At 44.1% G+C, this 25,418-nt stretch overlaps 2 protein-coding genes across 9 annotated transcripts in view; one reads left to right on the top strand and one right to left on the bottom strand.

Moving 5' to 3' along the window:
• The window catches only part of LOC147019201 (RNA helicase MOV-10-like), a 131,133-nt gene extending 118,811 nt beyond the window's left edge, over window positions 1-12,322 (bottom strand). The window contains exon 1 of the mRNA XM_085899523.1: window positions 12,307-12,322. The gene's annotated coding sequence lies outside the window, so the exon portion shown is untranslated. The remainder of the gene's footprint in view (window positions 1-12,306) is intronic.
• A 387-nt stretch (window positions 12,323-12,709) lies between these two features.
• The window catches only part of PPP1R7 (protein phosphatase 1 regulatory subunit 7), a 51,514-nt gene continuing 38,805 nt past the window's right edge, over window positions 12,710-25,418 (top strand). For 4 of the 8 annotated variants that reach the window (XR_015062678.1, XR_015062679.1, XM_085899533.1 and 1 more), the window contains exons 1-6: window positions 14,162-14,216; window positions 20,618-20,704; window positions 24,538-24,590; window positions 24,704-24,769; window positions 25,003-25,133; window positions 25,254-25,416. Coding sequence is in view for 3 of the 8 variants with exons in the window: in XM_085899533.1 (XP_085755659.1) it covers window positions 14,177-14,216; window positions 20,618-20,704; window positions 24,538-24,590; window positions 24,704-24,769; window positions 25,003-25,133; window positions 25,254-25,416 (540 nt within the window). In the remaining 5 variants the exon portion in view is untranslated. Of the gene's footprint in view, window positions 12,853-12,973; window positions 13,147-14,161; window positions 14,217-20,617; window positions 20,705-24,537; window positions 24,591-24,703; window positions 24,770-25,002; window positions 25,134-25,253; window positions 25,417-25,418 lie in introns of those variants that run through there. The other 4 variants (XR_015062681.1, XR_015062682.1, XR_015062680.1 and 1 more) reach the window with 4 other exon arrangements.

The raw sequence follows: 25,418 nt of genomic DNA on the forward strand, positions 1-25,418 counted from the left end.
GCATGATTGTACAGAGTTGATCTGCCTAATGCCCTCCTGCTGCATTGATATTCCTTGTAAATCCTTGTAAATGTCACAGATTACACAAACACCCTTTCTGTCGGGACATTCTAAACAAGTAAACTATGGGTGCACGTTCTCAACATCAATGTTGTCACCAAGTGGCCACCCATCATTGACAAATTATAACTCGGCTTTTGCATGCTGATGACACATTTCGTAATTGGAACAAACACGTTTGTGTGGGATTACCACATTCTGTACCAGTCAGTCATTAAGAAATAACCCAGAGGCGCTTTCCAATCCAATCGTAAGGAAGTGAGATGTCATGAATACCAAGGTATCATCAGCAGGCACAGCAATGTTGATACATACAAATAATTTCCACCCATCCCATTCTATAAGCTTTTGCATCGTCATCTGTTCAATCACAAGTACACAAACAACCTTGTTGTCTTCATTTTCAGTTGCCTTCATGCCCCAAGGTACAGCCTTGTCCCCCACCTACTCTCTCCAGTACAAGCTCCTGATCACAGAGGTTCCCAACCTACTCCATCTGGGACTAATTTCTTATCAAAGAGGTTGTCCACCTGCTCTCGCCTGTGTTGTGTCGATTTTAACTTTATTATGCTCGTTGCCAATATTGTTCCGTGCTTGAAGTAAGTCCCTCCAATACTCGATAATGTTCATGTTGCACAAGTGGTCGTTGTAGCTTGAAGCAATGAGAGCCAAGTGATAATTAGATGTTGTGCATCATGTAACAGTAGCTGCTAGAACATACATGGATGAGCCTCCTTTAGTCAGGTCAGGCCAAATTAGATCTGTGACCTGCTTCAGGTACCATGTAAACCTGTACTAACCTGTTCCATGGTCGGGTTGTCGGCGACTAAACCGTCTCCCCCACCAGGTTTTCTGGTGAGGAGGGTGTTTGGATATGGACACCGAGCAGGATTAAAAACAAAACCTGTCAAAGGGCGGAGGAGCTCCTTGTGAGCCAACGGCCATCCATATCTAGTGCCCAACTGTGTCTGCGGACGTCCTCCTGCAGTTTTGTTATCTTTTTCATTAGGAGTTTGGTGGCAGGATTTGCACTCCGGCCACCGTAAAACCCTTCATTCCGCAAAACACAAAAACGCAAAAAAAATCTGAAAACCCACTCCGTGGGAGTACCTCCTGTGCAGCTTCCCTTCGCAGGGCAGCTCACCAGATGATGGGATTGGGGCAAAGCCTTCATGACCCCCAACCTTTGATGATAGGCTGGAAACCACGGGGTAACATTCCCGGGTCAGATTACGGGAGAGTGTGTCGGAGTGGTGCTGGGGTGTCGTCCACCAGACGGCGGTCTCCTTGGGTTAACCTGAGGCGGGACCTTCGGGTGGGTGCCTGGAATGTCCTATCCCTAAGAGAGGATGATCACCTGTCTCTGTTATCATCTGAGCTCAAGCGTTTGGACATCGGGATTGCAGCTCTCTCTGAGGTTCGGAGACCGGATTGCGGCGAGATAATGGTGGGTGGTTACACCTACTATTGGTCTGGTCGCTCTGATGGTTACCATACCCAAGGAGTTGCTGTAGCTGTGTCCAATAAGCTGACCCCAATGATAATTGAGGTAACACCGGTCAACGAGCGTATTATGAGATTAAGGATTCGTCACTCCTTAGGTGTCATTTCCCTGGTCTCTGTTTATGCTCCGACTGAGGCGAGTGATCTCACCGTGAAGGATGCATTCTACGCCACACTCGAGTCTGTGGTTGATCAGTGCCCCAGACGAGATACACTTCTAGTCTTGGGGGATTTCAATGCATCGACTGGAACTGATAGGGACGGTTATGAGGTGTGTGTTGGTCCCCATGGGTCAGGAACTATGAACCAGAATTGCACTAAGTTCCTTGACTTTGCAAGAAGTCATGGACTTAGGGTGGCTGGTTCATGGTTTCAGCGCCCACAAGCTCATCGCTGGACTTGGTATTCCAACGCTGACGGTGTGGCAAAGGAGATTGACCATGTCCTCGTTGATGGTCGCTGGAGGATGATCCAGAACTGCAGGGTCTACCGGAGTGCTCAGTTCCTCAATACTGACCACAGGCTTGTTGTAGCAACTCTGAAGTTGCACCTTAAATCCAGGAGAATGGTACCATCCCAGCCGAGGCTGGATGTTGGCAAGCTCAATGATGAGAGGGTAACTGATGAGTTTGTGAACAGGCTGAGTAGAGATTTGGGGGGGTCTGGGTGCTTTGGGGTGCCCTGAATAGTTGTGGAGTGCCTTCAAGACCACCATCCTTGATGTTGCCAGTGGATGTCCTGGAACTCACCGCAGGGCAAAGAAGAATTTTGTCTCCCAAGGGACACTGGATACCATTGACCAGAGTCGCAGGGCCAGGCTGAATGGCAGAGCTGGGCTGTTAAGGGAGCTGAGGCGTAAAACTGTACGTGCGCTAAGGGTGGACAAGGAGGCCTATGTGCGAGAAATCTATGAGAGGGGGTAGAGCATCACCTGTGGACAGGTGATCCTCCTCCTGTTTACAGGGGAATTCGCACATTGTGTTCATCCAAGCCCATCCCTCGGTGTACTGCGGTTAGAGCAGAGGGTGGTAGGCTCTTGACAGAGGAGTCTGAAGTGAAGGCCCGCTGGGCCGGTTACTTTGAGCGGTTGTACCAGGCTGATCCCCCAGCTGTCGAGTTGGACGTCAAGGGTGTTACAATCCCTGTTGCTGACCCTCGAATCAACTGTGGTCCACCTTCGCTTGTGGAAACATGGGCTGCGGTGAACCGGTTGAAACGGGCAAAGCTCCAGGGATCTGTGGCATCCATGCCGAACTTCTCAAGGCTGGTGGAAATGCTGCACTCATGTCGTTGCATGCAGTTTTGTGCTCTGCCTGGAACACAGGCATCATCCCAACTGACTGGAAGAGAGGCCTTGTTGTTCCTCTCTGGAAAGGGAAGGGTGATCGCCAAGACTGCAACAACTACCGAGGGGTGACGCTGCTCTCAGTGCCAGGCAAGATCTTTGCTCGGATAATTCTCGATAGGGTTCGCCACCATCTGCTTGAGCAGCAGCATCCAGAGCAGTCAGGCTTTACACCAAAGAGGTCAACGATTGACCGTATCCTTGCTCTTCAGGTCCTCACCAAACGCAGACGAGAGTTTCGGCAGGGGCTGCTTGCAGCCTATGTTGATCTCTGTGGATCCTTCAATTCAGTGAATCAGGATGTCCTCTGGAGGATTCTTGGTCTTCGTGAGGTGCCACCAAAACTGATCGATCTGATGTCTGAACTCTACTCTGGTACTGAGAGTGCTGTGGGATGTGGTGGTACCATCTCTGACTTATTTCCAGTTGTTACTGGAGTTCGTCAGGGGTGTGTACTGGCCTCCACACTTTTCAGCACTTGTATGGACTGGATTCTAGGGAGGATTTCAGAGAGATCAAGCTACAGTGCATCGTTTGGGAATGTCAAGATCTCTGACCTTGATTTCGCAGATGATGCAGTCATCTTTGCGGAGACTTTAGACATCCTTTTGGGGGCCCTCAAAGTGCTGAATGAGGAGTCGGAGCCGTTGGGATTACGGGTTTCTTGGGTCAAAACTAAGATCCACGTTTTCAATGACATCTTGGATGCTGCTGTCCTGTCTGTGTCTGTTTGTGGTGAGGATGTTGAGGTCGTGGAGAGATTCACTTCCCTTGGCAGTGATATTCATGTCTCTGCTGGCTGTGAGTCAGAGGTCAATAGACGTCTGGGTCTGGCCTGGGGAGTCGTGGATTCACTGGATAATGGGGTGTGGTGCCGCCGGTACTTGTACAGGAGGACGAAAGTCCGAGTCTTCAGGTCCTTGGTGCTTCCAGTCTTGCTCTCTGGATGTGAGACTTGGACTCTGACCAAGGATCTGAGACGGAGACTTAATTCCTTTGGTACCAGGACTCTTCGGAGAATCCTTTGCTATCGCTGGTCGGACTTTGTGTTCAATGAGCAGGTGCTGAGAGAGACTCAAATGAGATTTGTTACCTGCATAGTCTGAGCGTCAGCTGTGGCTGCATGGACATGTGGCTCGTTTTCCTGACGCTGATCCTGCTCACCAGATTCTCTCAGCGAGGGAGTGTCCTGAGTGGAGGAGGCCAATGGGCCGACCACGTGCCTCGTGGTTGCAGCAGGTTGATCGGAATCTCAAGGAGATGGGGATGGGCCAGGCATCTGCCTGGGGGATGGCCAGACGGAGGCCCCTGGAGTTCCGGCGGAAAGTGGACGCAGCGATGCTCTGCTCTGGCACATGCTCCCATACCTTACCTGACCTCCTCATGCCGACAGGTGAGCAAGACCACCGAGGCATTTTCATTGGCTCGGGGTCCCATTGCTGGACAGGTTGCCAGTTCCACACAGGATACTCGACTGACTCACTTTTCCCAGCAAGCTGGTACTCATTTGCTCGGCCTCAGAAGAATAACAGGCTGAGTCCACCCACCTGGTGTTATTTTGGAATGGCTGGGACTTGAATTCAGGACCTTAATATATTAACCCAACTACTTTAACCGTTACTGAATCCCTTCAAACTGATCAACTGCACCGAAATATAATATAATATGCAACTTCCAGCTTAATTGGAATCTGTAAAAGACACAGAACTTCCTTCTGCTAAATGTGGCATCAGTCAGGCGACTCGGTTTGGAACCAGTTGTGGCAACATCAGACTCCTTCTGCCAATTCCTAAAAGGGAATCAATCCACAGAGGCATTTCTGGCTTACTTGCCATCAATGTGAAGTGGATTAATCCCTTCCTTCCTTCCTTCAAGAGAAGCAGTGGAGAGGTGCTATTAGGATGTTTTTATGTAGAAAACCACACATCGAGCCCCGTAACAGGTAATGCTGCACAACCTTTTGGTAACTAGCGTCCTCTGCCAGAAAAACACATTGTCTGTGCCTTGTTTATCACCAGTTAGGAAGTTTGCAATCGGGAAGGATAAATTAACCAAAAGAGCATCTTTGACCCTGAATGTGACGTGACACTGATGCGATGCGCACATGCTATACCAACACATCGCCTCCAAACTCGGATGGCCTCCATGCGGCACCTCCGAGATTTATGGTCACAAATAAATGAATGCAAAGCTGCCGATCCAGATTTCACCCTTTTATTGTGGGTTCGTCAGTGCAGCATACTGCGAAATCGTTAACTTGTGACCATGTTAAAGGTTAATCATGATGAGTATACATATACATATATGGTGGTAGATCTGTAGCTCAGAATTCATATTTGTCAGAAAAAACAAACAAACAAACAAACAACAATATAGAGGGTCGGCTGTGTAGCTATTCCCAGTTTTCAAACCCTGTAATTACGTTGCTAAGAAACAAAATCGAACAAAATATTTACAGGATATTGATACATATTTCAAGTTGTGATAAAAAATTTTTTTTTTTTAATTGAAATCAGACATGTACAAAATTAGTTATACGAGTATCGACGTGATAATTTGAAGCGGCGTGTGCATCCATCGGCGACTCTCCAAGACCACTTTCTATCACATTCCGTCCGTCATAACTAATTTTGTCCATGTCTGAACGAATTCTGCACAACGCTTTGAAGAACTGAACTGCACGGTGAGCCTTCTCCAAGGATGTGGTTGCAGCACGTTGATGATACATTTGTGATCTTAAAGAAGGCAAATGCTCACAGTTTCCAGGCAAAGATCAACTCAACATGGTCAGCAATACAGTTCACGTGCGAAACACAACAAGCTGGGTCTCCACCGTTCCTGGACGTACAACTTTCCAGGGACACAAATGGAAAGTTACGCTCACAAGTGCATCATAAACCCACCACAAGGACAAAGTATTGGACTACCGTAGTGGCCATCCCACCTGTGACAAAAGAAGTTGTGTTTGCAGCAGGGTCGTCAGGGGTGAACCGAAGTGGCCATCCCACCTGTCACAAAAGAAGTTGTGTTCGCAGCAGGGTCGTCAGGGGTGAACCACGACGTTATCGAGGCCCACTACTCCTGTGAAAACTCCATCATCTGACACATTGACTTGCATGACGCATACAGAGAACTACGCAATCAATGACAATGGCAACATCAACAAAAGCGGAAAAATACTTTGAATGCAGGGAGCCCTGTGATTGATGAGGACGTGGACCAATCCACGACTCAAACCGTCCCCAACGGAAGTTAACGGCATCACCACCACACGATAGTGACTGCTGAAGTGGTCTAGCGATCACACCACCGAAAGTTTAGTGACGACTGAAGTGGTCCAGAAGCAGTTCTGAGCACCACCCCTACTGAACCTTTATTTAAATTGAAATACTGCAAAACTGGAGGTTTTTTGGAAGTATTATGACAGACGATTCGTGTACTGCGGTCTTCAAGTACGGTGGACTGTATAAGTAAATTTAAATCAAAGAAAGATTGTAAAGGTTGTATAAATAAATTAATTACGGGTTTTACCACCGTTTTCCGCAGTGGAAATTACACCAATCTATCTAAAACGTTACACTAGTTCTACCCACCTGTTGTTTGTGTCCTTTATAACGTCCTTAAAAACAGCACGTTTCCAGTTTGGAACGATTTTCAATTTTGTTTGATTCCCAGACAGACAAACAGACAGCGTAAAAAATATCATGTGTTGTCGGGACAAATCCAGAGACAAAGTACAGCAAAATGAAAGACTTGCCTTCCGATTCATGTTCAAAATATAACATTCAATTTCAATAAGTTCTTCCTCGATCATCAACTGATAACTCAGCCGGACGGATGGACGGACATGAACCAATTGCTCAATCCTGCTTTTCGCTTCACGTGCGCGGGGTAACAAAAAGTCAAGCGGTGGTGTTTCGCTGCCACTCACGGAGGGTCACGAGACCAAAGACAATGGCACGTCACGTGATCTGGATCAATTGAGTACAATTGGGGGCAGGTGTTTCTTGGGTTTATCGCAGTAGGATTCGAGAAGCGTCTGTGGGTTTTTGTTGATCACATACGGTGTACATTTATCATTTACGGATCGTGTCGAGTGGCATGTGTTACAGTGCATATTTTAAATATTGCATGTTTACATATAGGTCTTCACTCAGACCTCTGGATAAGGAACTGTGATTATAATGAACTCCCAGTTATAATGATTTGCTACATTCAGTGCATGTTTTAGTCAATGCATATTTACCCTGTTATAATGACCAACATTGCTGGAAAATCTGGATATAGCGACCACTTTATCCCAGGAAGTTGAATGTAAGCACAAGGTACTATGTTAGAAAGTCATTGAAATACAGATGAGATTGCCAAAAATAATTATAAAACATAGGGGCGATACCCCTATGTTTGTTGTGGTTGTTGTTTGTGGCACGCGAAAGCAGAGGAACGGCCTGTGTGGTTGTTGTTTGTGGCACGCGAGGGCACTCACCTGGCAGCGGTTGGATAAGATAACCGGGGAGCCACTGGTAGGCATGGACGACCCACAAAATATGTAACGAGGAAGAAAGTAAATCCCTGTGGATGTTTTTTTTTAATCCGTGAACAAACTTTGGTACATCACGGGTGATGAAGTTTGTAGTAAAGTTTCAATGGAATTGTTTGTGTAGTTTCAGAGAAGAGATTGTTAGTATTCGTGGACAGACGGACGGATGGACGACGCACCATCCCATAATCTCCCCAGAACTACCTTCCAGGTGAGCTAAAATCATCACAACAATCATTTTATTATTCCCTGGGTTCTTGTGCATCGTCAAGGTGGCGAAGTACATCACCCGGAGGTGTCCAGCTGGGTGATGTGTGCTTGCCTGCGCCTTGGGTATTCTTGGACCCCCCCCTCTTGGAACAGTCAGGAGAAGAGGCCCGGAAAGAAAACAGGACGGAATTCATTTTCTGAAACAGAATTGAGGTTTCTTAGTTTTTTTTGTTTTGTTTTGTTTAGAAACGAAAAGATCACTGGATCTACAAGTCACCGTGTTTTAACATCCTACTGCATGGCATGGCCAATTTATGCTTCACAGCAGCGTTTTATTTACCCAGTAAGGAATGCCTTGTCATAACATATCATCTCTTGAAAAAATGTCCAAAATGACTTGTACTGTGCTGTACTGGATGGCATCGTCATTGGATTCGCAGATGAACGCAGACGAGATATCGAATGGCTGTGTCTCGAGCAGCCTATTAGACAAAAATTAATAACATAAATCCAATAAACGTATGAAAAAGGAAAGATGCTAACGTGACATGATAACAGAATTGGCTTTGTTATTAACGATGTGGGAACAGAGTCCTTACCAACCAGGTTCCAGTACAGTGAAGGTGAACAAATAAACAATGCTTCGTGTTTCAACTTTCAGGAAATGACAATCACTGTTTGTTTTTTTCTCTCCAGTTTATAAGTTCCAGTTCCATCACTTTACGGAAGCTAGGCCACACCAATCAATTTCTTCCAATGCGATGCAAATCGACAGTCGTGAGATAATCGTAGGAAATCATGGAAAGTTGCAGCAATTACGATGCACAAGGCCACAACAACCATGCCAAAGTACTGACCATTGTGCGTTCCATCACAAAAAAAACCAAGAGGCAAGAAGATGAGCAAATGATTGCCTCTCTGGCACACGACAAAAGTACATTTGCATGCATCGAAAGTACCGTAACAGCAGAAGCGCCATTACACCATCAGACCACAGACACTGTCTCATGTGGTGTAATGGCTAAAGTGTCCACTCCAAGTCTGGGAAGTTGGTCGCTCAAACTGTGGTTGAGTCTCACCAAAGACTGTATAACAAGAATGACCACACTGTGGTCACAACCTGTGACACAAAATCAATTACCCACAAAAAAAAATTTCAGGTCCCTCATCATGAATAACACTCAATCCAAAGCCAATGGAAATCTGACGCAAGAAACCCGGGCACTGTATAATCAGCACAGCAGATTGATTACAAAATCAACAAGTCTGGAGATGGCGATGGTTCACGAGCAATGTACACGGTTCACCTTTTTTTTTTTTTGACCTTCGAGGGGACGCCACGGGCAAACTGGTGGGAATCGGGAAAAACTTAAATGATGAAAGTTGTAGTACTCGAAGACCACTACTGGCATGCCAACTTTCATTCGAAACAGTTGAAAACCCGAGGAGCTCGATGCCCAAATTATTGATTTTTATTGACATTTTCTAAGTTCGTGACCCTGTGACCTTGACCTTGGGACAAAAATGAAAAATCGAGCTCCGTGGGGCTATGCAGGTGCCATTGGGCTTACCAAATACCGAAACCCCTGCCGGATTCGACAAACCCCCTTGGAGAAGATGTAACTTGAAATCGGCTACCCCCTAAAAACACATGTTTTTTGGGCGTGGCTTCACCCATAATGGGCGCAACATGCCTATTCTCAGGAAAACACAACTAGATCATGATATAAACCTCCCACCCAAATTTTATCAGGATCGGATCAAAACCCACGGAGCTATGCTCGGGACAGACAGACAGACAGACAGACAGACAAGCCGGTAGGCGGTGATGGGTCGCCGAGCATGGAAACTAGAAAATATAGAGCAAAATGGATGTCATATAGCGGATAGGGAATCACCTTAAGATTATGCATATCAAATCTCATCCAGTTCCATCGACTGATAACGACTCGGTATCAATTTGAATGAAAAGTAACGAAAATGCGGTTTGAAATCGGAAATCCCCAAAGTTCGAGGGGGTGCTGTGGGTGAACAAAGATCTAAATCGAAAATCCGGCTCGATCGTTTGTGCACAATGTATTCCGGACGATTAGTGTGAATTTTCACGACCATCCGACCATAACCACAGGAGGAGTAGCATTTGGCGCGAAGGCACCTCCAGCTCTCGCATATTATCGATTTTTACACTAATTGACCTTTGACCCCTGACCTAAGCGAAATCGGTCAATACATCCTGAGGCAAAGTTGTAGTACTCATTGAGTACCATGAACCTGCAAAGTTTCATTCATATCGATCACCTGGTCGCTCGGGGGCCTTCAATTTTCGCCAATTTTCGCGCATACCCTAATTGTAGGGGGCGCTGCAGATAAAGTATTCCATATATCACAAAACCCGGAATACATTTGATAGAGCATCACCTGTAGATCATTCGTGCCAAATTTCATAACCCTACATGGGATAATGGCTTTAGGAATTGATTTCGCGTGAACGGTACCGATTTTGAAGATTTTTCGGTTGTTGCTGGAGAACCAAAGCGTCCCGAGCAACCATCACAATTTCCAAAGCACGAGGTCATAAGATGTACCTACCACCCGAGTTTGGTCAAAATCAGCCCACGTTTACTACCAATTATGCTGATAACAAACGAACAAACATCCAAACAAACAGACAGAATTACTGACAATAAGGGTCACCGATGTTGGCGACCCAATAATTCCAGCAATGTGTGTGTGTGTGTGTGTGTGTGTGTGTGTGTGTGTGTGTGTGTGTCTGTCTGTCTGTCTGTGACCACTGTTTCATATGACCACATGGACAACCACTGGCCCGATCTAATTGAAACTTGCCAGGTATATTGCTGGGGCCCTGAGTATGTACCTTTTCAAGGTTTGATATTAATCGGACAAGTGGTTCCCAAGTTTTGGCCATTTATTTACCAAACCAATGAGAGGACACGTTGCTGCGTAGGCGTGGCCGATGGGGAAAGGCGCCTTAGTTACCAATGACAGGACACGTTGCTTGGCGTTTTGCACCCACAGTATCTATCTTCTATCTATCTATAATTCCAGCAATCTCTGTTTGTTTGCCTTTCAAAAGGTTCGAAATTAATCGGACAAGTGGTTCCAAAGTTATGGCCAAGTTAGAGCGCGTTCCCCATTACGGGTTACAACGTACGGACTTCCGGATAGTGATGACTTACTGTATTCAAATAATTTCTCGATTTCTTATGCGCATTTCTTGATAAACACAATGCCCCAATCCAGTCATCGTTTACGAGAGTGAAGGAACGGCCTGTGTGGTTTTTTCTGGCACGCGAGAGCGAAGGAACGGCCTGTGTGGTTGTTGTTTCTGACACGCGGTTTGAAAGTTCCTTTTTTTTTTGCACGTACGGCCACGCACGTACAGACATGCGAGAGCGAAGGAACGGCCTGTGTGGTTGTTGTTTCTGGCACGCGAGAGCGAAGGAACGGCCTGTGGTTGTTGTTTCTGGCATGCGAGAGCGAAGGAACGGCCTGTGTGGTTGTTGTTTCTGGCACGCGAGAGCGAAGGAACGGCCTGTGGTTGTTGTTTCTGGCACACGAGAGCGAAGGAACGGCCTGTGGTTGTTGTTTCTGGCACGCGAGAGCGAAGGAACGGCCTGTGTGTTTTTTTCTGGCACGCGAGAGCGAAGGAACAGCCTGTGTGGTTGTTGTTTCTGGCACGCGAGAGCGAAGGAACGGCCTGTGTGGTTGTTGTTTCTGGCACGCGAGAGCGAAGGAACGGCCTGTGGTTGTTGTTTCTGGCATGCGAGAGCGAAGGAACGGCCTGTGTGGTTGTTGTTTCTGGCACGCGAGAGCGAAGGAACGGCCTGTGGTTGTTGTTTCTGGCACGCGAGAGCGAAGGAACGGCCTGTGTGGTTGTTGTTTCTGGCACGCGAGAGCGAAGGAACGGCCTGTGTGGTTGTTGTTTCTGGCACGCGAGAGCGAAGGAACGGCCTGTGGTTGTTGTTTCTGGCATGCGAGAGCGAAGGAACGGCCTGTGTGGTTGTTGTTTCTGGCACGCGAGAGCGAAGGAACGGCCTGTGTGGTTGTTGTTTCTGGCACGCGAGAGCGAAGGAACGGCCTGTGTGGTTGTTGTTTCTGGCACGCGGTTTGAATTTTTTTTTTTTTTTTTGCACGTACGGCCACGCACGTTATGTAAATTGAATCAAGAACGAGTGATCGGACAGAGCTCTTCATTCAATAGTTTACAGGGTATGGTGATTTTAATGGAAAACTTCAAAGTTCTAAAATGAAACGATTATTGCCATTGTAATGGGGTTGCTAGGCAACACCAAGAGGCGGCGTTTATGATTCTCAAGCATTGGCCAATGAAATTCCAGTTGAAATCCACGCAATGTCTTTGCTGCAACAACCTTTACATTCCATACAATCCCACTCGGTGAAATGTTCATGTGTGTGTTTTAACATTGTCTCTTTATAACTATGGTTACAGTTTGCGTAACTCTTAAAAAATTGTAAATTGTACAGTTATTTGGGATATTAAACACGTTCTTGTGGATAAAATACGATCACAAATGAAGGATTTTAAAATGGTACGTGCTGCTTCCTTGCTTGATGTTCGACAATTAAAAGGATGGAGTACGGACGAACAAGCACAAGTTGACAATACCAGCGAACGTTTGATGTTCCGACTGCTCTTCTACTGCATTGAAGATCCTTTGAAAGATCCAAAAAAGGACAACAACAACAACAAAACCGGCTTGGATCGAAAATGGACGTTATTAAGCACGTGACTCTTTTCTGACCAATGAGAGATTCTGCAGTAACATTCCAATATCAACCAACCCTCCTCCTCCTCTCCCCCCAAGAGGAATCGCGCACGAAGTAATGTACTCAATCGACCTGTTTCTGACAATTGAAGGTTTGTTTTCTTTTTATTTGCATTCAGTAATATCCGGATTTGTCGTTTGAACTCAAAACCGTTTATATTTTGGAATCCTCGAAAGAAGATGTATCCATGTTTAAAATTAGCACGGTTGCAACCTTCTGTCATTTTTGTATATCAAGTGCGACTCACCACGAATGTAACACGAGATTTAATCGCGGAATGTTTAATATAATAACTTCGTATTAAACGGTAAAAAATACAAACGAACGACACAAAGAAGGACGTCGTTGGCGGAGCGAAGCGCGATGGCGGAACAGGGCATGGACGGTGAGATGTGTGAGATGAGGAACTTTTTTGCGGTTGAAAGCGCTTTGTTATTTTTTTTTTAATACCGATCTGCTGTGTTCATAGTTTTTCCATGATCGTGGAGTCGGTCGGGACACGCAGGTTGTTTGCGCCGTTGCGGTGATCGTTGTGCGCTCCGACTGGTCACTTCCGGTTTAACAAGCGACGGCGTCGTTCCGTGGAAGCGGTCTCAGGGTGTGCAATTCGTGGGGAAATGATCCTTAACGGTGAAGGAAACTATGAGGAACAGCGTCGGTAATAAGACCACATTGACAGGCATCCTTACCTCTCGGACGTGTTTGTCATACACACACATTGCTGTCTGGGAATCCACACAAACACGAATGGCGAGACGGCTCCCTTTAGGTGAAAGGTTGGACTGAATCGGCCCAAGGGCAACACGAAGCGTGTCGCTGGCTGGCTGGACCCTCTTGATGGACCCCCTTGATGGACCCCCTTGATGGACCCCCTTGATGGACCACCTTGATGGACCACCCTCTTGATGGACCACCTTGATGGACCACCCTCTTGATGGACCACCTTGATGGACCACCTTGATGGACCACCTTGATGGACCACCTTGATGGACCACCTTGATGGACCACCTTGATGGACCACCTTGATGGACCACCCTCTTGATGGACCACCCTCTTGATGGACCACCCTCTTGATGGACCACCTTGATGGACCACCCTCTTGATGGACCACCTTGATGGACCACCCTCTTGATGGACCACCTTGATGGACCACCCTCTTGATGGACCACCTTGATGGACCACCCTGATGGACCACCCTCTTGATGGACCACCCTCTTGATGGACCACCCTCTTGATGGACCACCCTCTTGATGGACCACCCTCTTGATGGACCCCCTTGATAGACCACCCTCTTGATGGACCACCTTGATGGACCACCTTGATGGACCACCTTGATGGACCACCCTCTTGATGGACCACCTTGATGGACCACCTTGATGGACCACCCTCTTGATGGACCACCTTGATGGACCACCTTGATGGACCACCTTGATGGACCACCTTGATGGACCACCTTGATGGACCACCTTGATGGACCACCCTCTTGATGGACCACCCTCTTGATGGACCACCCTCTTGATGGACCACCCTCTTGATGGACCACCCTCTTGATGGACCACCTTGATGGACCACCTTGATGGACCACCTTGATGGACCACCTTGATGGACCACCTTGATGGACCACCTTGATGGACCACCCTCTTGATGGACCACCTTGATGGACCCTCTTGATGGACCCTCTTGATGGACCCCCTTGATGGACCACCTTGATGGACCCTCTTGATGGACCCCCTTCCGACTTTGGAACGGGTACAGCTATTGAATAAAAATATAAACTCCAATATATTTAATCTTACTTTATTACTTCCAATCAATACAAACCGAATAACATTTTCTTTCCATTTCATATTATCAAACAGCTTTCAGAATTCATTTCATATTTGACATTGTAACTTAATGCGAAACTTTAACAAAAAAAAGAAAAACAAATTTTATGAACAAAGTCGAGGCTCAAGGAGGAGTGAGATGACAGAATGCACAAAGCAACACAACGGCTTCATCAATGGGACAACAAGGGACGGAATGTAGGACAGGAGAGGGAAAGAAACTTAATAACCTGGAAACGCAAAGAGTCTGACACAACAAACTGTACATCCAATAAGAGTCTGACACAACAAACTCTACATCCAATAAGAGTCTGACACAACAAACTGTACATCCAATAAGAGTCTGACACAACAAACTGTACATCCAATAAGAGTCTGACACAACAAACTGTACATCCAATAAGAGTCTGACACAACAAACTGTACATCCAATAAGAGTCTGACACAACAAACTGTACATCCAATAAGAGTCTGACACAACAAACTGTACATCCAATAAGAGTCTGACACAAACTGTACATCCAATAAGAGTCTGACACAACAAACTGTACATCCAATAAGAGTCTGACACAACAAACTGTACATCCAACATGAGTGTGACACAACAAACTGTACATCCAACATGAGTGTGACACAACAAACTGTACATCCAACATGAATGTGACACAACAAACTGTACATCCAATAAGAGTCTGACACAACAAACTGTACATCCAATAAGAGTCTGACACAACAAACTGTACATCCAATAAGAGTCTGACACAACAAACTGTACATCCAATAAGAGTCTGACACAACAAACTGTACATCCAACATGAGTGTGACACAACAAACTGTACATCCAACATGAATGTGACACAACAAACTGTACATCCAATAAGAGTCTGACACAACAAACTGTACATCCAACATGAGTGTGACACAACAAACTGTACATCCAATAAGAGTCTGACACAACAAACTCTACATCCAATAAGAGTCTGACACAACAAACTGTACATCCAATAAGAGTCTGACACAACAAACTGTACATCCAATAAGAGTCTGACACAACAAACTGTACATCCAATAAGAGTCTGACACAACAAACTGTACATCCAATAAGAGTCTGACACAACAAACTGTACATCCAATAAGAGTCTGACACAACAAACTGTACATCCAATAAGAGTCTGACACAAACTGTACATCCAATAAGAGTCTGACACAACAAACTGTACATCCAATAAGAGTCTGACACAACAAACTGTACATCCAACATGAGTGTGACACAACAAACTGTACATCCAACATGAGTGTGACACAACAAACTGTACATCCAACATGAATGTGACACAACAAACTGTACATCCAATAAGAGTCTGACACAACAAACTGTACATCCAATAAGAGTCTGACACAACAAACTGTACATCCAATAAGAGTCTGACACAACAAACTGTACATCCAATAAGAGTCTGACACAACAAACTGTACATCCAACATGAGTGTGACACAACAAACTGTACATCCAACATGAATGTGACACAACAAACTGTACATCCAATAAGAGTCTGACACAACAAACTGTACATCCAACATGAGTGTGACACAACAAACTGTACATCCAATAAGAGTCTGACACAACAAACTGTACATCCAATAAGATCTGACACAACAAACTGTACATCCAATAAGATCTGACACAACAAACTGTACATCCAATAAGATCTGACACAACAAACTGCACATCCAATAAGATCTGACACAACAAACTGTACATCCAATAAGAGTCTGACACAACAAACTGTACATCCAATAAGAGTCTGACACAACAAACTGTACATCCAATAAGAGTCTGACACAACAAACTGTACATCCAATAAGATCTGACACAACAAACTGTACATCCAATAAGAGTCTGACACAACAAACTGTACATCCAATAAGAGTCTGACACAACAAACTGTACATCCAATAAGAGTCTGACGCAACAAACTGCACATCCAATAAGAGTCTGACACAACAAACTGTACATCCAATAAGAGTCTGACACAACAAACTGTACATCCAATAAGATCTGACACAACAAACTGTACATCCAATAAGAGTCTGACGCAACAAACTGTACATCCAATAAGAGTCTGACACAACAAACTGTACATCCAATAAGAGTCTGACACAACAAACTGTACATCCAATAAGAGTCTGACACAACAAACTGTACATCCAACAAGAGTCTGACACAACAAACTGTACATCCAATAAGATCTGACACAAACTGTACATCCAACATGAGTGTGACACAACAAACTGTACATCCAATAAGAGTCTGACACAACAAACTGTACATCTAATAAGATCTGACACAACAAACTGTACATCCAATAAGAGTCTGACGCAACAAACTGTACATCCAATAAGAGTCTGACGCAACAAACTGTACATCCAATAAGAGTCTGACACAACAAACTGTACATCCAATAAGAGTCTGACACAACAAACTGTACATCCAATAAGAGTCTGACGCAACAAACTGTACATCCAATAAGAGTCTGACAACAAACTGTACATCCAATAAGAGTCTGACACAACAAACTGTACATCCAATAAGAGTCTGACACAACAAACTGTACATCCAATAAGAGTCTGACACAACAAACTGTACATCCAATAAGATCTGACACAAACTGTACATCCAACATGAGTGTGACACAACAAACTGTACATCCAATAAGAGTCTGACACAACAAACTGTACATCCAATAAGATCTGACACAACAAACTGTACATCCAATAAGAGTCTGACGCAACAAACTGCACATCCAATAAGAGTCTGACACAACAAACTGTACATCCAATAAGAGTCTGACACAACAAACTGTACATCCAATAAGATCTGACACAACAAACTGTACATCCAATAAGAGTCTGACACAACAAACTGTACATCCAATAAGAGTCTGACACAACAAACTGTACATCCAATAAGAGTCTGACACAACAAACTGCACATCCAATAAGAGTCTGACACAACAAACTGTACATCCAATAAGAGTCTGACACAACAAACTGTACATCCAACAAGAGTCTGACGCAACAAACTGCACATCCAATAAGAGTCTGACACAACAAACTGTACATCCAATAAGAGTCTGACACAACAAACTGTACATCCAATAAGAGTCTGACACAACAAACTGTACATCCAACAAGAGTCTGACACAACAAACTGTACATCCAATAAGATCTGACACAAACTGTACATCCAACATGAGTGTGACACAACAAACTGTACATCCAATAAGAGTCTGACACAACAAACTGTACATCCAATAAGATCTGACACAACAAACTGTACATCCAATAAGAGTCTGACACAACAAACTGTACATCCAATAAGATCTGACACAACAAACTGTACATCCAATAAGAGTCTGACACAACAAACTGTACATCCAATAAGAGTCTGACACAACAAACTGTACATCCAATAAGATCTGACACAACAAACTGTACATCCAATAAGAGTCTGACACAACAAACTGTACATCCAATAAGAGTCTGACACAACAAACTGTACATCCAATAAGAGTCTGACACAACAAACTGCACATCCAATAAGAGTCTGACACAACAAACTGTACATCCAATAAGAGTCTGACACAACAAACTGTACATCCAATAAGAGTTTGACACAACAAACTGTACATCCAATAATAGTCTGACGCAACAAACTGTACATCCAATAAGAGTCTGACGCAACAAACTGTACATCCAATAAGAGTCTGACACAACAAACTGTACATCCAATAAGAGTCTGACACAACAAACTGTACATCCAATAAGATCTGACACAACAAACTGTACATCCAATAAGAGTCTGACGCAACAAACTGTACATCCAATAAGATCTGACACAAACTGTACATCCAACATGAGTGTGACACAACAAACTGTACATCCAATAAGAGTCTGACACAACAAACTGTACATCCAATAAGATCTGACACAACAAACTGTACATCCAATAAGAGTCTGACGCAACAAACTGTACATCCAATAAGATCTGACACAAACTGTACATCCAACATGAGTGTGACACAACAAACTGTACATCCAATAAGAGTCTGACACAACAAACTGTACATCCAATAAGATCTGACACAACAAACTGTACATCCAACATGAGTGTGACACAACAAACTGTACATCCAATAAGAGTCTGACACAACAAACTGTACATCCAATAAGATCTGACACAACAAACTGTACATCCAATAAGATCTGACACAACAAACTGTACATCCAATAAGAGTCTGACACAACAAACTGTACATACAATAAGAGTCTGACACAACAAACTGTACATCCAATAAGAGTCTGACGCAACAAACTGTACATCCAATAAGAGTCTGACACAACAAACTGTACATCCAATAAGAGTCTGACGCAACAAACTGTACATCCAATAAGAGTCTGACACAACAAACTGTACATCCAATAAGAGTCTGACACAACAAACTGTACATCCAATAAGAGTCTGACACAACAAACTGTACATCCAATAAGAGTCTGACACAACAAACTGTACATCCAACAAGAGTCTGACACAACAAACTGTACATCCAATAAGAGTCTGACACAACAAACTGTACATCCAATAAGAGTCTGACACAACAAACTGTACATCCAATAAGATCTGACGCAACAAACTGTACATCCAATAAGAGTCTGACACAACAAACTGTACATCCAATAAGAGTCTGACACAACAAACTGTACATCCAATAAGATCTGACACAACAAACTGTACATCCAACATGAGTGTGACACAACAAACTGTACATCCAATAAGAGTCTGACACAACAAACTGTACATCCAATAAGAGTCTGACACAACAAACTGTACATCCAATAAGAGTCTGACTCAACAAACTGTACATCCAATAAGATCTGACACAACAAACTGTACATCCAATAAGTCTGACACAACAAACTGTACATCCAATAAGAGTCTGACACAACAAACTGTACATCCAATAAGAGTCTGACACAACAAACTGTACATCCAATAAGAGTCTGACACAACAAACTGTACATCCAATAAGAGTCTGACACAACAAACTGTACATCCAATAAGAGTCTGACTCAACAAACTGTACATCCAATAAGATCTGACACAACAAACTGTACATCCAATAAGTCTGACACAACAAACTGTACATCCAATAAGTCTGACACAACAAACTGTACATCCAATAAGAGTCTGACACAACAAACTGTACATCCAATAAGAGTCTGACACAACAAACTGTACATCCAATAAGAGTCTGACACAACAAACTGTACATCCAATAAGAGTCTGACACAACAAACTGTACATCCAATAAGAGTCTGACACAACAAACTGTACATCCAATAAGAGTCTGACACAACAAACTGTACATACAATAAGAGTCTGACACAACACACTGTACATCCAATAAGAGTCTGACACAACAAACTGTACATCCAATAAGAGTCTGACACAACAAACTGTACATCCAATAAGAGTGACACAACAAACTGTACATACAATAAGAGTCTGACACAACACACTGTACATCCAATAAGAGTCTGACACAACAAACTGTACAAACAATAAGAGTCTGACACAACACACTGTACATACAATAAGAGTCTGACACAACAAACTGTACAAACAATGAGTCCATCACAATTAATAGTACAACCATCAGAGGAAATGAGCACTTGGATCTTCCCATCAGGTCAGGAAGATCCCATTTTTAAACTATAAGGACACTCGGTCGAGCGCATACCTTCGCCACGCAATGCCTGATCCAGTCAAACATATCGGGCCCAATAATTTTTTCAAATATCACGCGATTTTTATCGTTTTTGGTCCCATTTCTCAATGGTGAAGAATCACTTTATAAATTAAAAAAATTTATCTTCTCCGGATTCGAATCTTCACCTCGATCGAATCAATTCATCGTCGTCACATACCCAACCTGTCCACCAAGTTTCGTCTCAATCCGTCTGTAACTTTTTCAGATATCCTGGTCACAGACAGATAGATAGACGGGGTGAAAACATAACCTCTGTCCACCTTCGGTGGTGGAGGTAACTAGTCTTGAAAGCCAGGTGGTGACTGCTCATGTCATGTTGTAATAGGATCTTCCTTGACACGTCTCTCCTTGCAGTTTGCTCGTCAATGAGTTTGAGTCAAACGTATTGTTTCGCACAACTAAACAAACAAACAAAAAATCTGGTTTGCATGTTTTCTGGTTTTCCTTCCTGTCATTACTTTTGAGCTCGTTGCATCTTTTATTTACCATGCAGTGGACTGGCAGGAAGAGTCTGAGGAATCTGGAGATGAGCGACGCAAGGGAAGACCGGAGAGACGTTCGGTTTTGACAGAAGAGCAAGGTGAGAATGAGCCAAATATGTATCAGTCGGGCACCTGAACCAGGCCCATAAATACAACTCTGTCGTGCAGGAAGATTAAATCAGTGGAAGCGCAGATCATCACGATTTTGAAAATCCCGTTCCTCGTGAATTTTTACAATCTTTGCGTTCTCTGAATATGGAAAATAATTTTGATCAAAATATTGTTGCGGTTATGGAAAAGACGACCATGCATTCAGACGCGTAGGATTTTCCCAGATAGATATTTCTTTAGTTTATGTGAGACAGATTCTTGCCCTTTTGTATGGAGAGATATTTTGGGAGGGACATGTGTCATGAGTTGGCATATTCAATTTCTCTTTAATCCCTCTGTCCATCAATCCATCGTTTGACCCTTACTTAGCTCCAGCTACCCATCCATCGCCGGTACCTCACTCTTTGCATTTCGAACCCTGTGACTCCGATGGAAGCTTCACTTCACCTGAATCCACCCTTTCATTCCTCCATGTTAAACCCCTCCCCTCATCCTTTCACCTCAAAACCTCCACTTTACACCAACCCTTCAAACCTCCCTTGCTCCATTTCCATTCCACATCCGAAACCACCCCCCTACTACGCACATCACACATTTACCATCCATTCATCCACTGGGACCATGCTCTGTGCAGAGCGTTGGTGTTGCTTAAACAGTCTCCTTGGCTGTTCGGCACAATCCTGGACGGGTCGCCACTCCGACATAGTATACCAGCATGCTGGCACTCATTTTGCTGACCTCGGAAGGATGACAGGCCGAGTTAAACCCACCTGGTATTAATTCAACAGCTGAGCGGGATTTGAACTCAGGACCCTCGGATCCCAAGCCCACCACCCTAACCATAAAGCCAACACCAGGCATACAAATTTACTGATTACTTCAAGACAACAGACCTGAATTACCAGTTAACTTGTACAAGCGATTCTTAATCGGATGCTTGCACACTGTGGAATGAAATAGACCCTTATTTTCACAGCCCTCAAAACTCCCGTTTCAACCACAACAGAGCCAAAGGATCACTCGTGCTGCAGCTATTGCTGCAACTGACATCGTGCAATGGAAGCAACAACAACCCCATCCCCTCTCGGCATTGTAAGAGCAGATCAGTTTGACTTCCATGGAGAGTGGATGTGAAAACCTCTGAAGCTTCTGATATTTGAGAGCCTGAGTGGATGAAGTTGGGGATGAAAGGTGATAACTCTTCACGCTCGAGATTCCGGGTACCTTTTTCACAGAGATCTCGGCTCTGCTCTCGGACTTTCCACGTAGATCGGCAAGCACTCTCATGAACCAAGCATCTGATTCATCACGTGTCTCACTCTACCAAGTGCTTCAGTCTGCCGGGCACTACGATTCTCCACCCATCTCTCCTGCGAGAGCTCTTTACGTTCGATACTCCACTTGCCCCGTCTGCCGGGAGGTTTTGGCTTGTAGTGCTCTGATCCACCACACGTTGCCTGCCAGGAGTGCTCTCGATTCAAGCTCAAGCTCTCCTTACCACAAGTCCTTTGGCCAAGCCTGTGCTCACATCTGCCTGTTCAGACTGCGAGAGCCACGAATGCGAGAGCCTGCTTGCATACTGCGTGGGTCTGTACCCAGCATGAGCTGTGCAAATCTGCACACTGCATGGGTCTACACACGGCACGAGCTTACACAAATCTGTGTAAGGTGAGGCAGGAGCCATACTCATGCTTTGCTCTGCATGAGGTCTACTTTCTTATTATCTACCTTTCACTGGAATGATTGATGGTGTGCTATGTCCTGTGTATAGACTAGGTTAAGACCATGTAAGTGGGCTCTGTAAGTGTTAATTGCTGTTCTCTTGTGCCTTTTCATTGTGATTTCTGTCTATCCATTGTAAATAAATGCTCATGATTGCTATCATAAATACCTACCATTACTGATTGAATAAACCTTGTTAACCTCCGCCATCGAAGATCGGAGGTTACTGTTTTTACCCCTCTCTGTTTGTTTGTTTGTTTGTTTGTGAACAGTATTACGGAAAAACTCCTCAACGGATTTCGACAAAACTTGGTGGGGAGATTAGGTATGGTCCAAGGATCATGCCATCAGATTTTGGACGTGGTCCAAAATCCAATATGGCCGCTATGGCGGCCATTAAAAAAAAAATTTGAATTTTTTTTTTGCATTTCTACATGTTTTAAGTGATTTCCAACCCCCTCCCCCCCAAAAAAAATTTTTTTGCAACTTTTTTTTCAACAAAATTTCGATATATATATTTTTTTTTTTTGCATTTCTACATGTTATAAGTGATATTTGGACAAGTGGAGAAGATCACGAGGCCGGTGGTAAGTGTGAAACGCGTGAAATGTGTGTCCTTTGAAGATGTCGATGACGCGCTCATCATCTGGTTTCGGCAAATGTCGGCTCAGCCAAATATTCGGTTGGACGGTGAAATGTTGCTGCTGAAGGCACGTTTATTCGCTGCGGACCTTCGGCATGATGATGCCGAGACCTTGCCGATGCACTGGATAGACAGATTCAAAGTGAGGTGGGGAATCGGCAAGGTCAAGAGGTGCGGCGAATCAGGCAGCGGGATTCGCCGATACTGTCTGGATGTGATGCGCCGATACTGTCTTTTGGTGGAGGATTACCCAGACAACATCATGGAATACAATGACCGGTTTGAGTCCTTTCTCCTGCACCAGATGCCCAAGAGTTTGAGGCAGTCAAACATAACGGATTATTTCGCGAAGGAGTAAAGGATCAATCGAGCTTCGTGTTGAAGTCCGATCATGGTTTTACATTGGCTTGTTTTGTACATCACCGCACTCACTTACACATCGGTATTGAGTGGTAATCATCACCACGATGACTGTGTGTGTCATGTAATTTGTCACCATACCATCACCGATGGTATATGAGTTGTCTTACAGTTGTTCATTATCTTTACTTTTGATAAACTGATTCATGAATTCCATCTTTGCTTGATCACTTTCCAACTCACCAATGAACCCCCACCTATGCCCCGAGGATTGTGTTTTCCTTTTGGTACAATAGCCGGCTCTCACACATATGTGTCCAGGCCACGCGCGACTTCATCCTTCACCCCACAGTCATCATGAATGTTCGCATACGCGTAAGTCGTCACATTTCTAAGTCGTCACTTTTTTCTCGGTCCAGATGATGACTTGCGCCTCATCTACTGTATATACATATATATATATATATATATATATATATATATATATATATATATATATATATATATATATATATATATATATATATATATATATATATATATACACACACATACATCTATACAGACACATTTTTGAACCGAGGAAGGGGAATGAGATGAAGTTGAGCAAGCTGAAATGACAATACTTGGGAGAAAATCATCAGTGCGAAGCATCAGAGCAGACACAGAATTTGCAAGCTGGCGAGCTGTTGTCTTGGTTTCTCGGCCTGAGCCACATGGACACAATTTCAACAATACACACAACAAGCCATTGTATAAACTTTAGTTGAGAAGATTTTATGATCTCCATTCATAACTTCAACCAACCTGTCTTCAAATAAGCTTTTCCCTTTGAAAACCCTCCAAATACCAAAAAAAAAAGCCAGACCAATTTTGACTCGCCCCCTATAACTCCAATGGTCACGTCCAGCTCACATCCACAGTGCACTGCCAGTGACCCAGCACTTCCTCTCTTCCGTCACACCCTTCAGCATAAGTGAGTGGGCTGGGTTCCAAATCAGTCCTGTAATTGGAATCCAGCCCACTCACCGATACCCAAAATAGCGCAAATGTAAATTTGGTAAAGTCACTAAATGATGAACGTGCTGTTGACAGGACAAGATATGCCTGTCGACATGGGAAGCATTGAACTTGATTCTGATACAGAGGTGAGAGTGTTGTGCACTTTGGGAAATTGCAGAATTGTCCCATTTTATTTGACGTTGACTCACTTTGCATCAAACCTACAATGTATTGACTCTTTCCCTGATTTTTCATGCAGGAGGTGGATTTGAACCATTGCCGCATCGGGAAAATTGAAAGGTTTGAAACTTTGAGAAACGTGCGGGTATGTTGAGAGGAAGCGCTGGTGGTGCAAATCATTTTACTTTTATCTTCCTTGCCTGCTTTGTCGTGCTTGATTATTCACTTGTGCTTTGCTTCGACCATATCGTCGTGAGGATAAAGTCACTTATATTACAGCTTGAGTAACAGTGCTGGATTTTGCATCCATCTGACGTGTACTTACAAGTAGAATTGTATCAAAACATCAATGTGTTATAACTGTACTCTGTCGCCTAGGTGTTGTGCTTGCGTCAGAACGTCATCAAAAAGATTGAAAATCTGGAATCTCTAACGATGCTCCATGAGCTCGACCTCAACGATAACCTTCTGACCAGAATTGAGAACCTTAATGCTTTGGAGTCTTTAGAGTGAGTACCTTACATTACATTTTGTCCTTTAAAATGGTTTAAGAGTTGGTGGATGACTGTTGAGGGGTTTGGTCGTCCATGCTAACACATCTCAAAGTGTCGCCTTGTCTGTGTGTTGAGAATCCTGGATCTGTCCTTCAACTCGCTTCGCAAGATCGAAGGGTTGGAGAGACTCAGAAATTTAAAGAAGCTTTTCTTGGTGAACAACAAAATCGTCAAAATTGACAAGCTGGAGCACCTTCAGGGGTTGGAGATGTTGGAGCTGGGTTCAAATCGCATTCGGGT

Source organism: Eptatretus burgeri, chromosome 10 (assembly GCF_056783735.1).
Source record: "Eptatretus burgeri isolate ZD-2024b chromosome 10, Ebu_testis_v1, whole genome shotgun sequence".
NCBI lineage: Eukaryota > Metazoa > Chordata > Myxini > Myxiniformes > Myxinidae > Eptatretus > Eptatretus burgeri.